The sequence below is a fragment of the Cavia porcellus genome, unplaced genomic scaffold, assembly GCF_034190915.1.
Source record: "Cavia porcellus strain 051 isolate PalLab524CR breed Dunkin Hartley unplaced genomic scaffold, mCavPor4.1 scaffold_9, whole genome shotgun sequence".
NCBI classification, from domain to species: domain Eukaryota; kingdom Metazoa; phylum Chordata; class Mammalia; order Rodentia; family Caviidae; genus Cavia; species Cavia porcellus.
In genome coordinates, this window is record NW_026947492.1 from 47832667 (window position 1) to 47847369 (window position 14703).

Sequence of the window (14703 nt, forward strand, 5' to 3'; positions counted from 1 at the left end):
CTGAGGATGCTGGAAGTAGAACTGTGGAATTTAATGTTTGCCCTGCTGGATTTTAGTCCTGCTTTGTTTCCGTTGCTTGATGCCCCCATTTGTAACTTTTGGAATGAAAATGTCTATCTTGTATCATTAAATATTGGAAGTGTTTAACTTTCTTATCATTTGTACAGGGGGTTGCAGCTTAGAGTTTGCCTTAAATCTCAGAGGAGACTTTGGACTTGGACATTTTATCAATGTGAAACTGTTAGGACTGTGGCAACTCTTGGAGATGGACTAAATTCCTTTTGCATAAAAGAGTATGCATGAGTCTTTGGGAGGCCAGGGCCATAATTTTATTGCTTGTGCCCAGATGCTCCCCCTAAGCCTCATGCAGTTATAGGCAGGATCTAGAAAGTATGATTCTGGGATTGATATGATGCAATGTTAGGGTCGAGGGCAGTAGGATTAAGGGTGTAAGTGCTACCCATCCTAAGTAGCCTGAATAAAACATAAGAAATAGAACTGTGGTCATCCCTTGCCTCCTTTGCCACCTTCTGCCCACCATGAACTGCTTCTCCTCTGCAATGCCTGTTCACAGTGTCACCCTGACCTGGAAGCAGCTGATTTGTGAACTAAAACTTCTACAAACTGTGAGCCAAATAAATCTTTCCTCCTTTAACTTTGGGTTTGAGTATTTTGTCTCAACAACAAGAAAAGTAACTAAGACAGTTGATAGTGTTCAATACTCTTCTATACATAAATTAACAAAAATATGTCTCAGTTTCTTTCCAATATTCATCACATGTATAATGATGTCTTTTCTTCCAAATATAAATGAATGTCATCTATTTAATTACCTATGGTACCCCCAGTATCCAGAGTCTGGTTCATACTTTTTTGATGTTCAATAAGTAAATGAATGCAACAATTTTGAAGGATCTCTGACTACTGGTGGTCATAGTTACTTGTTCCCAAGCCTTTGTAAACTGGGTGCTCCTGATGGCAGGGACAGTGTTGTATCTATCTCTGTCTTTCTTGGTGCCTATAATTGCCTGTCACATGGTAGATCTTCAGTAAAAGCCCAAAACTGAACACTTTGGAGACCTTCAGATAAAATTCTAGCCCTCCCTCTGGACCCCTGCAGCCCCTAGAACATTTCCCTCCAGGCCACAGCTGTGTAAAGACAGGAGAGCCTGCACCCCATCTTCTAGGGAGTATGTCCTGCATAGAATCCTGATATCTGACGTACACAGTGATGAACAGGCACTTACTAGTCTTTAAATGATTGCTGGGCTCCTTATCTCAGCCCAACACAGCCTCTAAACCAGGCACAAGTCCAACCTATGTTCATGAAGAAGGTCCTACCTTTGAGCCAGCAAAAAACAAACCACCTAGAAAACTGAAAATAACACAAAACATTCACTCAAACTCCACCCTGAAGCCATTATACTTTGTAGTTTCTTCTGAATTCTGTTTCACTATAATTATAATTCCATTATATAGACTTACTATTTAAGATTCTCTTCTTTCCAGCAAACTCAGTGAAGCAAAGTTTCTTGGTTAAGAGCATAGGTCTTGGAGTGTGACTCTCTAAGTTCAAATCTTGTTTGTGTTATATGATTTTGGACTGGTCAAAAACTGCTCTGTATCTCGTTTTTCTACTCTGTAAAATGGTATGATAATAGTGAAGATTAAATAAATAAATGCATTAACTTAAGACAGATGATGGAATTTAAAAACTATCTGATGTTGAGTCTGGAAACCAGTATCATGCACGGACCCCCACAGGACTAGAACAGGCAGACCTCAGCCCTTTCCATCACTTAGGCTAGAAAACAAGAAGTACCATCCCACAGACTCATCCCCACCCACCACTGTAAGCAACCGGCTTACCCAGAGAAACACAGGCTGTGATGATAGCTATTGAGGTGAAATGCAATTGGATACCTGTGGTGCTTTGTTGTTTCACTAACATTGCAGGTCTAGGACCAGTGGTCTGATCATAGGTTCAGAGGACAGTGGTACACAGTGTGATATCTAGGGCCCATCTCCTTCTGAGGGTTGCAGCCATTGTTAATTCCTTATTGTTTTGGAAGTCCTACATCATTTCCATTGTTTTGCTGAGTTGCATTTTATTCTCTTTTGTTTTGTTTGATTACATCGAATCTGAGGCAGGAGCAGCTGTTCCAAAGAGAGCAAAATATATTATGGTAACAATTTTGGATTTACTGTTGGCTTGTTTTGAAATCCTCTGTTACATTCATTGTCTTGTTTTTATTATTTCTATTCTATTCTTTTCCGTTTGATTTTTACTATGTCTGAAGTTATCTGCAGCTATTTTGATGACATCAAAAGGCATTATGGTAACTATTGTTGATTTCATAATGTTTTGAAGTCCTCTTACACTGGTTTGTTTTGATTGATTTTATTCTATTTTATCTTCTTTAAAATAAAAAAATTAAGAACTATCTGATGTTAGTTAGTAACATCACTTTCCCTGTTGCTACCTAATCTTCATAAAGACCATTTTAATGGCTGCAAAATATAGCTCAGTCTGGGTAGCTTATGGAGAACCTATCCTAAAATATAAAAAGGCTGAGGAGGTACTCAGTGCGAAGACATTAGGTTCAATCTCCAGTTTAAAAAGAAAAAGAGAAAGACAGAGAGAGACAGAAAGAAAAGAAAATTCTGCTCAATGTTTATACTTATTCTTTTGTTAGATGTTTAGCTTATTTCCAGTCATTCTGCACTACAAATAACACTGCCGTACATGTCATATGTGTCCTACTACAAATATATCTGGGTTTTCCATATGTAGATTTTCAGAAGTACAAGTGTGAGCTAAAAATGCAGAAGCATTTTGTGCCTTTGGTTTGTATTGGAAAATAGTTTTCAAAAGAAAAAGAATCATGAGACTTTAAAATGCAAGATATGCTGGAAGTTTTTATTTTCATCACTCTCTTACTAACTTTGATAACATCAGTCTAACTCATGCAAATTGAACAGTCTATAAATATTCTCACCTTAGTTTCCTTTTCTTTGACCATCCTGGAGTCTTAACATTGCCAAATGTAACTGTGTGTTTATTTGGGATGCTCTGTATCAGTGTGGGTCTGTATCAACTGCTTGGATAGAGAAAATTAAGAATATTAAGAACTTTACATTATGTATTAAAATTGAAAATCAGAAAAAAACTAAGGATCTGCTATGACCCTTGAGGTCGGGGGAACAAAGGAAAGAGAAAGAAAGAGGCAGGTACTGCTGTCTCTGGAGTCCAAACTAGAAAGCTAGATCTCCAAGTCACGGGAGAATTGTAGATGTAACTGCTGCTATGGTGAAGAAGCAGGGCTGTGGGGTTGCCCAATTTAGCAAAAACAAAACTCAGTACATTCAGTTAAATTTCAATATTAAATAAATAGCTATTTTTAGAATATTTATGCCAATATTGTATAACATACTTAGTCTTTAAAATGTACTTGTTACTTTTTTTCTAAAACTTGGGTTTTATTAAATGTCTTATATTTTGCTTAGCAATTCTACAAGATTAAGGTGATTTGGAAAAAGGTATTCCTTCCTCCCTCATCAAGACTTCCGTGTTCCCTCAAGAGTCCCCTGTTGGAGTAGCCCAGGGTACAGCCAGTTGACAAAGTCAAGCAGAGTAAAGAAGTATGAATTTGCTGCTGAGAAATGATCAAGCAATTGGGGTTGGGTAATAATACACAGCACATCCTTTTGACTACTTTGTATCCATGCATTTTATTCTACATGTACTTCCAGACAACAAAAATAACTCTAACAAACTACAATTGTCTCCACCAATGAAAACGTTCTTACCTTCTCCCCAAAATAGGAAAAAGCAAAAACTTAGCAGTCACTTTTCTCATCTCTGAAAGATAGTCACACTGTTCATCTCTGAGAAGCATTAATAGTAGTTAAAATTAAGTTATAGCCACACCTAAAAATTCTGTTACTAAAAGCCTAAAGGGTAAAATTAACTTCCAACAAACTTATATAAAATAAAAAAGGGAAGGAAAGGGAAGAAAAAATCAAGTAACATACACCATTATTTATGACCATATAGTGATCAAGGAAGATATATATATGACTACTACATTGCTCTTTTTTTAGCCAGTCATGAAATCATAGCTGATATTTATAAATTTCTCCCTTAATACTCTATTCCATGTTTTCTTGTTCTCAGACAGGAACTCAGCTGGCCATTGTTCTTTATCAGCTAAATGATCTAAACCTTAATTTCTGAAGGTTCTAAATTTTCAGCAGTCCTGCTTCTCTGTGGTTGCTATAATATTCAGTAATATTTATTATTGAGAATGGAAATACTAAGACACAGCCCAGAGAATCTCCTTATCTTCAGCTAAACTTCTGCCTGCCCCAGTTTCCTTTTGGTTATCAGGACCACTATCTGTGGCCATAATAGGAATTCTCTTCTTTGCCTAATGGTTGAGTGGCACAAACAGTCCCAAATTGCCAAGTGGTATTCTCAGCTTCCAATCCATGAGAATCAACTATGAATCTTAATGGAAGGATTTCTCTCTTGGGAACTAAAACTTCCAATCTAGCATAGCACAAAATTGAAGATTCGGGAAACAAAAGGTCTGCAAGTGTATTATTAGGTAAAATGATGAGAAAAACCACCCCACTTCCAGACTCATATGTTCTGGCTAAGGGACAAGGAACATAATGTATTGTTTGCTGAATCCCATCACATGTTACATCTTGTAAGAATTATCCACTGGCGTGTTGCCTCAATTCAAGTCTTTTTTTATCCTATGCCAATTGATCATTCTATTGATCTATTAGGCCGGCTGCTCCCAAGTGGTTGAACGTACATTAAAACCAGTGAATTATGTGATCATGAGCCTTTTGATGTATTTCTTCTACTGTGAAATAAATTCCTTTATTAGAAACTTCATTGTCTGGAATATAGCAAGATAACTGAATAGAAATTCCAATTATTCACAGATGATTATACAAGCAGAAGCATTATAAACAAAGAAAGAATTCCATATCCAGAATATCTGTTCCAGGGATGACAGTTCTCTTTCTTGTCTATGATGTAAAGAGTTCAGTGTACACATTCATCTTGCCACAAAATGGGTGATCCTTCTAGACAATGCTCCCTTCAGACTGTGGTTCCATATCAGAAGCATAATACTGGTTATTCAGCAGTATCAGTAGTAGGTGATGAGAAGGAAATCATGCACAGCCTCCATCCTTGCCATCGTGGCTACTTTGTATATAATCCCATCAAGAAAACCCTAGGTGTCTGGGAAAATATGCTAGCTGTGTAACAAACATAGGACATAACATTTATCCACTTGGTTATTGAGATACTACTTTCATTATGTCTTTTGGTGAGCTATCACATGGACACAAATATCTTCACATTCTGCATCAATTCCAAGAGGTTCCTCCACACATTTTTCCCTTAGGCCTCTTCAGCACCATTCTTATAAATTTGTTCTTTTCTAGTCCCTGGCCATCCAGCTAAACCATTGACATGAATCAGTGTCAACCTAGGCATCTCTTGGACTGAAGTGAACAACAAAATTTCCAACTGAAGCTATGTCCACTGGCCTTCATCATTGATCCTTAGAGCTACCTTTTGTTGGGGCTATGGAGTTTCAACCTCACATCTTTAGCTGGTATGAACATACCATTTAAAACATTCTATGAATCAAGCCCACGAATTCTTCTCCTTGGTTAGCTTTTCTCAAAAGTTCTCATCGAGACTTAGATGTGGACTGAGGGAGATGAAATCACATAGTGGGGCTCACACAAGTTTAAACCACCTATTAATGTAATTTTCATGTCTCTTCTGGACAACTTCAAGCCATTTGATAATGATTTTTACTATCAGATATGCCTAACCTTATAACGTAAGCAGCCTAGGGCACAAAGTCACAATGTCTAATGGTAAGATTGTGAACTCATTTTTAAGTATATCTTTATCCATTTATCTCTTGAAGAAATCCTTTTATGGGTGTCACACTTCTCTCTGGAGTCTATTAAATTATATTCATTTTGTCATTTTATTTATGAATGATGGTGATAGCAGCATCTGAATGTCTGGTCCTCTCTGCCAAGAATAAGAATAATCCAAGATCTGTTCCTCAAAAGTAGAATAATTATCTACAAAAGAAGGCATGAATCTGTTCTAACTTGAATGCCTAAGGAAATTTGCTTCTGCCTGCATAGGTCCTAAGTACTGGGAATTCTGTGAGGTGTCTTCTCGGGTATGAGGGCCAGTGGCCAGTTGTTGCTCATAGTCCACTCTGTTGCAGGCACAGCCTCCGTTGCTGTGGCAGGGATCCTTGCTGCACTGCGAATCACCAAGAACAAGCTTTCCAATCACGTGTTTGTTTTCCAAGGCGCAGGTGAGGTAAGTGCATTAGGGGTCTCTGTTGTTGCACAGAGAAGATTCAGAAAGGGAAATGTTTGGGTGTTCTGAGAAGAGGGAGCAGCACATGTGCTTTCTGACCATTGCAGCTTCCTGAACTGCAACATTTGAGTCTCTCAAGGCAAGGATTTAGCTGGGCCTCTTGGGAATCGTGAGACTGGGTGAGAGAAGGGGGATTCATTCTGGTGAAGCATCTGATACATGTCCTGTACCTAAATTTCTCTTTATAATACCCCCCAGGCAGCCATGGGCATTGCCCATCTTCTTGTCATGGCCCTAGAAAAAGAAGGTGTACCCAAGGCAGAAGCTACAAGGAAAATCTGGATGGTGGATTCTAAAGGGTTAATTGTCAAGGTACTGTCATTCTGAAGATTTGAAGGTTTCCTGACACAGTTCCTACAAACTAGACTAAAAGAGTACTCTAAGAGGCAAACTGCTCAGATAGAAAAGAGGAGGATAGCTATGGTAATAGACTAAGGTTCAAAGCAAAGACTGTGGTAATAGACTAAGGTTCATCCTGAAGTAGCTTTAATTGCTCTAATCCTAAAGTGCTGAATATGTGTGTGTGAGCCTTCCAGCTTTAAATCCTATCACCTCCTGCCCTAACCTCCAGCCATAATGAATCATAATTCTCCAGAAGTCACATGTTCTCCGTCTTGTTTTACCACTGCACATTTTGTTCTTCTGCCTGAAATGCTCTTGTCCTTTTTTGCACGTGCTGTCAACCTTCACCTCCTTCCCAGTTTTCTCCTTATGTTCCAGTTGAGCTCAAATAGTACTTCCTCCAAGAAGTTTTCTCAGAGCACTGAGGTCAGTTTCCTACATCTATATTCATATGAGCCTCACATCTCCATATACTGCACCTACAACTTTGTAAAACAGTTGCCCTTTCACTTGTAAAACAGTTGCCATTTCACTAGACTATCTAGTCTTGATGCCTGGTATGCTGTGAACACATAATTAGTATATGAGGGATGAATGAAATAATGACAGAGAAACAGCTTCTGACTAGAATATGAGGGATATAATGCATAATCCTATCTCTCAGGAATTCATTCAGAGATTCACCCTTTAATTTCCACAGTTCCATGAATGCTAGTGAGAAATGGAAAATAACTAGAGATGAGCATGGGGAAATGCATTGGGTAATTGGTCAAGAATAGCAGATACTTTCAGCAGACAGTGGCCTTCCTATTGATACATGTAAATTCAGATCACTGTGGTAGAAACTTAGGCCTAGTGATTCCTCTTCCTCACCTTCGTGTCATTCCAGAGCATAATCTAGCCTTAAGCACAAGCTGCCAACACCTGCCACTCTTCCCTCCTGCTCATTTTTCTTTGTAATTTTTCTTACCCTGTGGAACTCACCCCTACCCAAGGAGCTGCCAGAGCTGACATCCTTATGTTTGTTCTCATGAGACCAGCTGGTACAAAGGAGTCATTAGAAATGTTTGTATTCATTTACTAGCACTCATTTCATCCTGTTGCTCACAGAATTCTACTTGAAGAAATGGAAGGAATCTGGAGCTGGTATGGCACATCTGGCTCTCCAAAGCCTATCCTGGAGCTCAGTTTAGTATTATTCACAGGAAGGCTACAGGTCCTGATAAAGTACATTCATATCATATTCCTGCCCCTAGATGGCTTGAACCCCCATCCCTCAACTAATTCTCTCTGCATAGTTCAGTTTAAAAAGAAAACACACACACACACACACACACACACACACACACACACACAAACACACACAGACATTTCACTTTAGGATCTGCTAGGAAACCTGCTCAATACGCAGGCCTCAAAGATTCTGCAAGTACAGACCAAAACATGGGGCTGAACCAGGACTGCTCTCAAATGTTTGCATACATCCAGGCCTGTCCAGCACTGATCAACACCACAACTGCTTCATGAACTTTCTTTTCTTACAGGGAAGGAGCCACCTGAACCAAGAAAAGGAGGTGTTTGCCCAAGATCACTCTGAAGTGAACTCTCTGGAGGAGGTGGTGAGGCTAGTGAAGCCCACAGCCATCATAGGTAGGAAGAAGAAGATCAGCTACTGCCCAGTTGAACTAACTCTCTTGATTTGCAGATGGAATGACTGAGGCTCAATTGAGAGATAAAAGGAATTCATAGAAGCACAGTTCTATCCCCTGTTCTCATATCTAGTTTAGTGTCACTTTCATGAGTAGTTACTATATTAAAAAAAAAAGAAGTAAATAAGGTGCTAGAGTTGGGGCTAAGAATGCAGTGGAAAAGCACAGGACTAGTCTCCCTAATCAAGAGAAGATGAGATAAAGATGTCTCCTCCAAGGCAGAAACCCATCTTTCCTTGTACTAGAGGGAAGCCTATTGTTATTAATAATGCCCAGGAATGTCTTCAAGGGGTATCTAACTGGCAGGGATACGTAGACCAATGTTCCTTTAGGGATGAACAGAAAGTCTCAGGCAGCTCCAGCAGGAAGACCTTCTTCCCTTCTGCCCCTTCTGTCCCCATGGTAGACACAATCCTCCAGAATTCAAAGAATGGGTTGTTTATGAAGAGTAGGTATCCCCACTACCCCACACCTTTTCCCTGTAGGTGTTGCCGCCATCGCAGGAGCCTTCACGGAGCAGATTCTGAGGGACATGGCCTCCTTCCACGAGCGCCCTATCATCTTTGCCCTGAGCAACCCCACCAGCAAGGCCGAGTGCACGGCTGAGAAGTGCTACCAGGTCACAGAGGTCAGCGGGGAGTTGTTCCTTCCCCCAGCTGAGAGGACATAGTAACAATAACTATGTGAGCTATGAAGGTGAAAAAATTCCCATCATCATGAACAAACTAATTTCAGAGAGATGAAGTAACTTGCCTAAGGTTACAGAGCTAATAAGAAAAGCTGGCTTTGAAACCCAGGTCTTACTCTAGAGCAATATGCTTACTCTTACCAGTTCTGCTCAAAGTTCCCCTAACCAACATAAAACTTTGGCTAGAACCAAAGGCTCTTAAAGACTCCAGGCCACTTCCATACATGCTATGTCCTGGCTTGGCCTTCTAGGTGACAGGTGTAAAAATGTACTATGAACTCCATCACCTTTCAGTGGCTCTCAGATAGCTTGATGTGTATGTAGGGAAAGAGTCTTAATGGTGGGGAGACTGATGGTGAGCTTTCTGGTAAAATGAACAAATATGCTTCAGTACTTGCCATATTCTCACCACAGTGCTGGCATTTGGAAGCAGATAAAGAAGGATCCAACATTTGGAAAATAAAAAAACTGCCCCAAGCCATTACTGCCCCCAAACCAATCCCCATCACTGGTTTTCTTCCTGCCTTCAGGGTCGAGGAATCTTTGCCAGTGGAAGTCCTTTTAAGAGTGTGACTCTGGAAGATGGAAAGACATTTATTCCTGGGCAGGGAAACAATGCCTATGTGTTCCCTGGAGTAGCACTGGGCGTCATCGCTGGAGGAATCCGGCATATTCCTGATGAGATCTTCCTCCTGACAGCAGAGGTACCATTATCTTTGCTTCTTTGAATGCTTCTAGTAGGGCCTCTGGGTCAACATCAAGTCCTATACTGGGCCCAAAATATTCCTTCTGTCTTGTTTCTTCTGCTCATCTGCTTGTAGACCTGGCAATGGATCCCCACAGAGCTTGAACCTCAGGCATCTTTCAAGATCATCTAGAGACTTGACTTTTTCTACAATCACACACAGAGTTTTTGGGGTGGGATAGTGAGTAGTTGTTAATGAGAAACAGTGTTGGCAGAAGGCACTGGCAGTGAAGGACAAACCTAGAACTCTTCTGGCAGTACCACCTATAGACCTACACACAGATGCTATCTAAGCCACCTTTGGGGGCTTGCAGACCATGCCTTGGTCATATCAGTGTGGAAACTGGCAGCAGGAGCTCTTTTGGTAAAGGAGTGAGGTGAATTTCCTACTACAAGCACCATGGTGGGAGGATATACTTGTTCCAGGTATAATATTAGAAAAGCTCCTGAAAGTATTCTTTACTGCAGAAAAGACTTCTTTACACGAAAAAACTCAGCTGACAGGCAATCAAGCTCACATTAAGGCTGACAGCTCACATTCATGACTATAGTTATTAATTACAATTTAAGGCTGACAGCTCACATTCATGACTATAGTTATTAATTACAATTTAAGGCTGACAGCTCACATTCATGACTATAGTTATTAATTACAATTTACAGCAGTGCCGACCTTATTGAGTATTTACCAAGTACTAGGCACCTGACATTTATTCTCATTTTGAATAGACCAAGGCATAAAATTGTGTCTCTTCGGAGGTAAAATTATCAAAGCTATATGCAAATATTAAATATGCTTATACCTAAGAAGTTCCAATGACTTCTAAATTCTTTATGGGTTTCTGTCTCAGTATGGCTCTGGAAAGTAGCAGAAATAACAAAACTTGGGAACAGCTTTTACACAGCCCCTTCCAATCTACTACAGATTAGGAATTGATGAACAGTGCCCATAAATTATACAATAACCTCTTCTCAATCTACTTATTAAGTATCTACTATAAATAGGATAAGGCCCAACCCTTTTAGAAGTTGAAAATCTGGTCTTCTTTGTTTCTGAAAAAGGCGCTGTTAGTTAAGACAATTTAAGTTGAACTTGATTGTTAGGGAAATTAATGCAGGTTTTATGATATTTACATGCACTACCTCAGTCTACCATAGCAATCATGTAATACAGGTATAGTGCTTATCCCTGTTATAGATCAGGAAAGTGAAACATAGTTTAAAGAACTTGCCCAAGATTTCTGGGCTTTTGAGCCACAGCACCAACATGGCCCCAAACAACCTGCCTCCCTTCTGCAGCAGGAACCAGTGTCCAGCATACCATGATTTACCTCTTCAGGATAACCTTTCTAGAAGCAGTTCTAGTGGTAGAAATCCTGCTTCTTATTAATCTTTCTATCTTCTATACCTCCACACAAAAAATCCTTCAAAACATTGATCAGGCCAAGTCTCTCCTAATTTCAGACCTTTTCATGGCTCCTGGAGTTCATAACATTCAAAGGTTTTCCCTTAGTTTCAATGCAAGGTAATTTATCACCAGGCCCTCTTTCCCTATCCAGCCTAACTTTTAGCCTCTCCCTGCCATCAACACATCCAGAATACTGTCTTCAACCTCACGTCCATGCTTTTTCTCACCTCAAAGCATTTGCATGTAATTCATAATTTCATGCATTTCCCCTTTTTAAGTAATTCATACTTTGTTGATTGCCTGTCAGCTTATGGCACATCTTCTGTAAAGCTTTCCGTATACTTGGCAAATGAGACCCAACCTTCCTCTATTCCCTAGCCCAATGGTGATGAGCCTATAGCATGTATGCAGCAGCAGACTCTTTGTATCACTAAAAGCTCTAAAATGTTCACCCTCGCTGCCCTAACCCCTTTCACTGCATTCACCACTCTAAGTTATAATTGTTCATTGTGCACTGATAGCAGCCTCTAACAGAGAAAAAATATGACTTCAACATGGATCACCCTACAGCTAGCTCAGTGAATGTTTGACTGAATAAAGAGGGGTGGGAGGAGGCAGATGAGGGAGAGAACCATTTTCCTAATGTCTGCAAACTCTGGAGTTATGGGAGTAGAGAACAAATTCACTTGCCCTGTCACTTCTGGTACAAACTGTTCTTAGACAGTCATGATAGCTTTTCTCCAATTTAAACTTGGCACTAGAAAATCAGATGCGGATAGACTGAGAGCTACCCATTTAAGAGGCTGATGTGCAAGGCTGGCTGAGCACCAACACTGAGACAGAAAATAAGGCTTGTAGAATACAGTGTGTCATTTGCTTGCTGGAGGAAAGGCCTTCCTTGGGATGGAACATGGCAAGAAGGAAGAGTTCAGAGTCCTGTAAAAAGAAATAATATTTCTTCGATGAGCATCCAAAATCATACCAAGCACATGGAGGAGATTGGGACCCAGGAAGTAAGGAATCCTAGATTCTTGCAAAATAGGCTGGATCAACCAAGAGGATATCCCATAGTCTTCTTTGCAAATCAAAAATTTATTCATCTTGGTCTTAGTGATTTTCCTTTAGAATTCAGAGGAAATGTTGTGTTAAGCCTCAAGCAGTCTCATAGCATAGGAAAGTGTGCCTAAGTTTAACCATTAGGATCCCTTGGTACTGTGTGGCAGAGTCGATCGACATCAACAACTGTAGCATTCCAATCTGTACAGGGCCAGATGAGTCTCTGGAGTATAGGTTAGCTTTGTTCTAGAAAGTCAGAAATTTTATTCTTCTTGATTCTTTCCCTTTCTCTAGCAAATTGCCCAGGAAGTCTCTGAGCTGCATCTGTCTCAGGGGAGACTGTACCCACCACTCAAAAGCATCCAGGATGTGTCTTTGAGAATCGCCGTCAAAGTAAGAGACATCCTACCCCTACAAATGGGTAGTGAGGCTCAGCTATTTATCTCTTATCTTTTGAGGGCTAAGGGGATAAAAGAGGTTATGTGACAAATTGCAGCTTACAGCTGGAGTCCCCCAAACCCTGGCCAGTTCTAAGACACTCTTCTGAATTATTGCTCAAACATAAAGCAGAAAGGACACCAGAGTCTACAATGTCATAGACTAGAATGTGGGAGGAATTTTTTAATGAATCATAATCATCCATTAATAAGAGACAGATTGCATTGCATCACGGAAATGTCTCAGGCTTTGAGGTCCCAGCTCTGCCAGTAATAGTGGAGTAACCTTGTCCCAATCATTTTCCTGAGCCTCAGTTTCCTCCATTTTCAAATGGGCCAGTAATCCCAGTCTCCCAGAGTTCTGGAAAAAGTTTTAAAACAGTGAGAAAGCTCTGCACTCAGTGTCTGCCTGGCCAGAGTAAATGCTCACTCTCTCCCTTTGTGTCAGAATGGCTGGACCTCAAAGTAATTGGGTTCATGGAATATTCCATGACATTATGCAAAGATGATGGGCTTTCAAAGAATCTGAGCATGGTGCTCCCTCAGAATATAACTATGGGGGTTGAATAATGGGTACCTAAGTTTTATTGTACTACTTATAGTCATGAAGCATGTTTCTTATAATCTTTTTAAAATATTTCATAAATGCACTGCACAATAGTGCACAATAGTGTACACTCTCCATGAGTAATCCAGTGCATGATCCAGAATCAGCCCTAAATACCAGTAGTCCAGCTCACAGGCCAGATCTACCTTGTCCACTTTCATTCTTTTGCAGTATTTATATTTAAGTTCTTCACAGTTAAATCTAATGCCCAGAGAACAGCTCCCACAATACTCATGTAATTCAACCTACACCCAGAAAAGAAAACAAAATTACATTGTTTGTTTGGTTGGTTGGTTGCTTTGTGACAGGGTCTTGCTGTGTAATCCAGGCTGACCTCAAAGTCATGGTAACTCTCCTGTCTCAGTCTCCCTGGATGGTATGATAGGCATGGCTAAAAAAATTAGATATTGCACATTTTTACCTGTTACCTATTTATTCTCACATCACTCCAGAGAAAGGTATCATTACCCTCACTTTACAGATGAGGAAACAAAGGCTCAGTGAGTTGTCGTGGCAGGGTACCCACTAGCAGTTGCAAGTAGGCAGAATTTATGCTAAGCCTCTTGATCTATTTCACTATGTCAAAACTACCTGTCCATACAGAAAGTTTAAAATACTCTCCAAGGTTTCATGGGCCACAACTCATGAAAGGAATATGTCTGGTTCTTCCTCCATCCTAGAACGCACACAAGGACCGTTAGGTAGGTTTTTCCCTTAGATCCAGTTCCTCAGCCAAACATGTTTTTTCCTAGGTCCTCGACTACGCGTACAAACACAACCTGGCCTCCTACTATCCAGAGCCCAAGGACAAGGAGGCTTTTGTAAGATCCTTGGTCTACACTCCAGACTATGACTCCTTTACACTGGACAGCTACAGTTGGCCCAAAGAAGCCATGAATATTCAGACAGTCTGATGCAGTCTCAGGGGCTGGTGTGGGGCTCAATGAAGCCCACAGTGATATCTACAATATAAATGGATTCCAAAATGGTCATCCTTGTGACTGTGTTTTCTTTCCCATGAGCACTGTGGGTGAGGAGAAGTGCTAAGCATTCAGTGAATGAAATTCTTACCCATGAAAACCTGGGCAGTTCACTGTCTTATAACTCTTTTCTGAATTTTTTCTGAAACATTTCTTCTTTCATTTATTGCTATTGTCTAGGCCTTGTGGGAAAATACAGAATCCTGCCTAGATTCCTACCATGATTGAACATAATTCATTTTGCCACAAAATAAAGACTGTAGTAAATCAGTAGAAATGTGCAGATCAAGGT

At 40.2% G+C, this 14703-nt stretch overlaps 1 protein-coding gene across 4 annotated transcripts in view; it reads left to right on the top strand.

Annotated features, from left to right (window-relative positions):
• The window catches only part of Me3 (malic enzyme 3), a 219997-nt gene extending 205574 nt beyond the window's left edge, over nucleotides 1–14423 (top strand). For all 4 annotated transcript variants that reach the window (XM_003468608.5, XM_013151159.3, XM_013151158.3 and 1 more), the window contains exons 9-15: nucleotides 6282–6379; nucleotides 6638–6751; nucleotides 8326–8431; nucleotides 8976–9118; nucleotides 9709–9882; nucleotides 12682–12780; nucleotides 14184–14423. In XM_003468608.5, the coding sequence (XP_003468656.3) occupies nucleotides 6282–6379; nucleotides 6638–6751; nucleotides 8326–8431; nucleotides 8976–9118; nucleotides 9709–9882; nucleotides 12682–12780; nucleotides 14184–14345 (896 nt within the window). In that variant the 3' untranslated portion in view covers nucleotides 14346–14423. The remainder of the gene's footprint in view (nucleotides 1–6281; nucleotides 6380–6637; nucleotides 6752–8325; nucleotides 8432–8975; nucleotides 9119–9708; nucleotides 9883–12681; nucleotides 12781–14183) is intronic.
• Nucleotides 14424–14703: the final 280 nt, after the last annotated feature.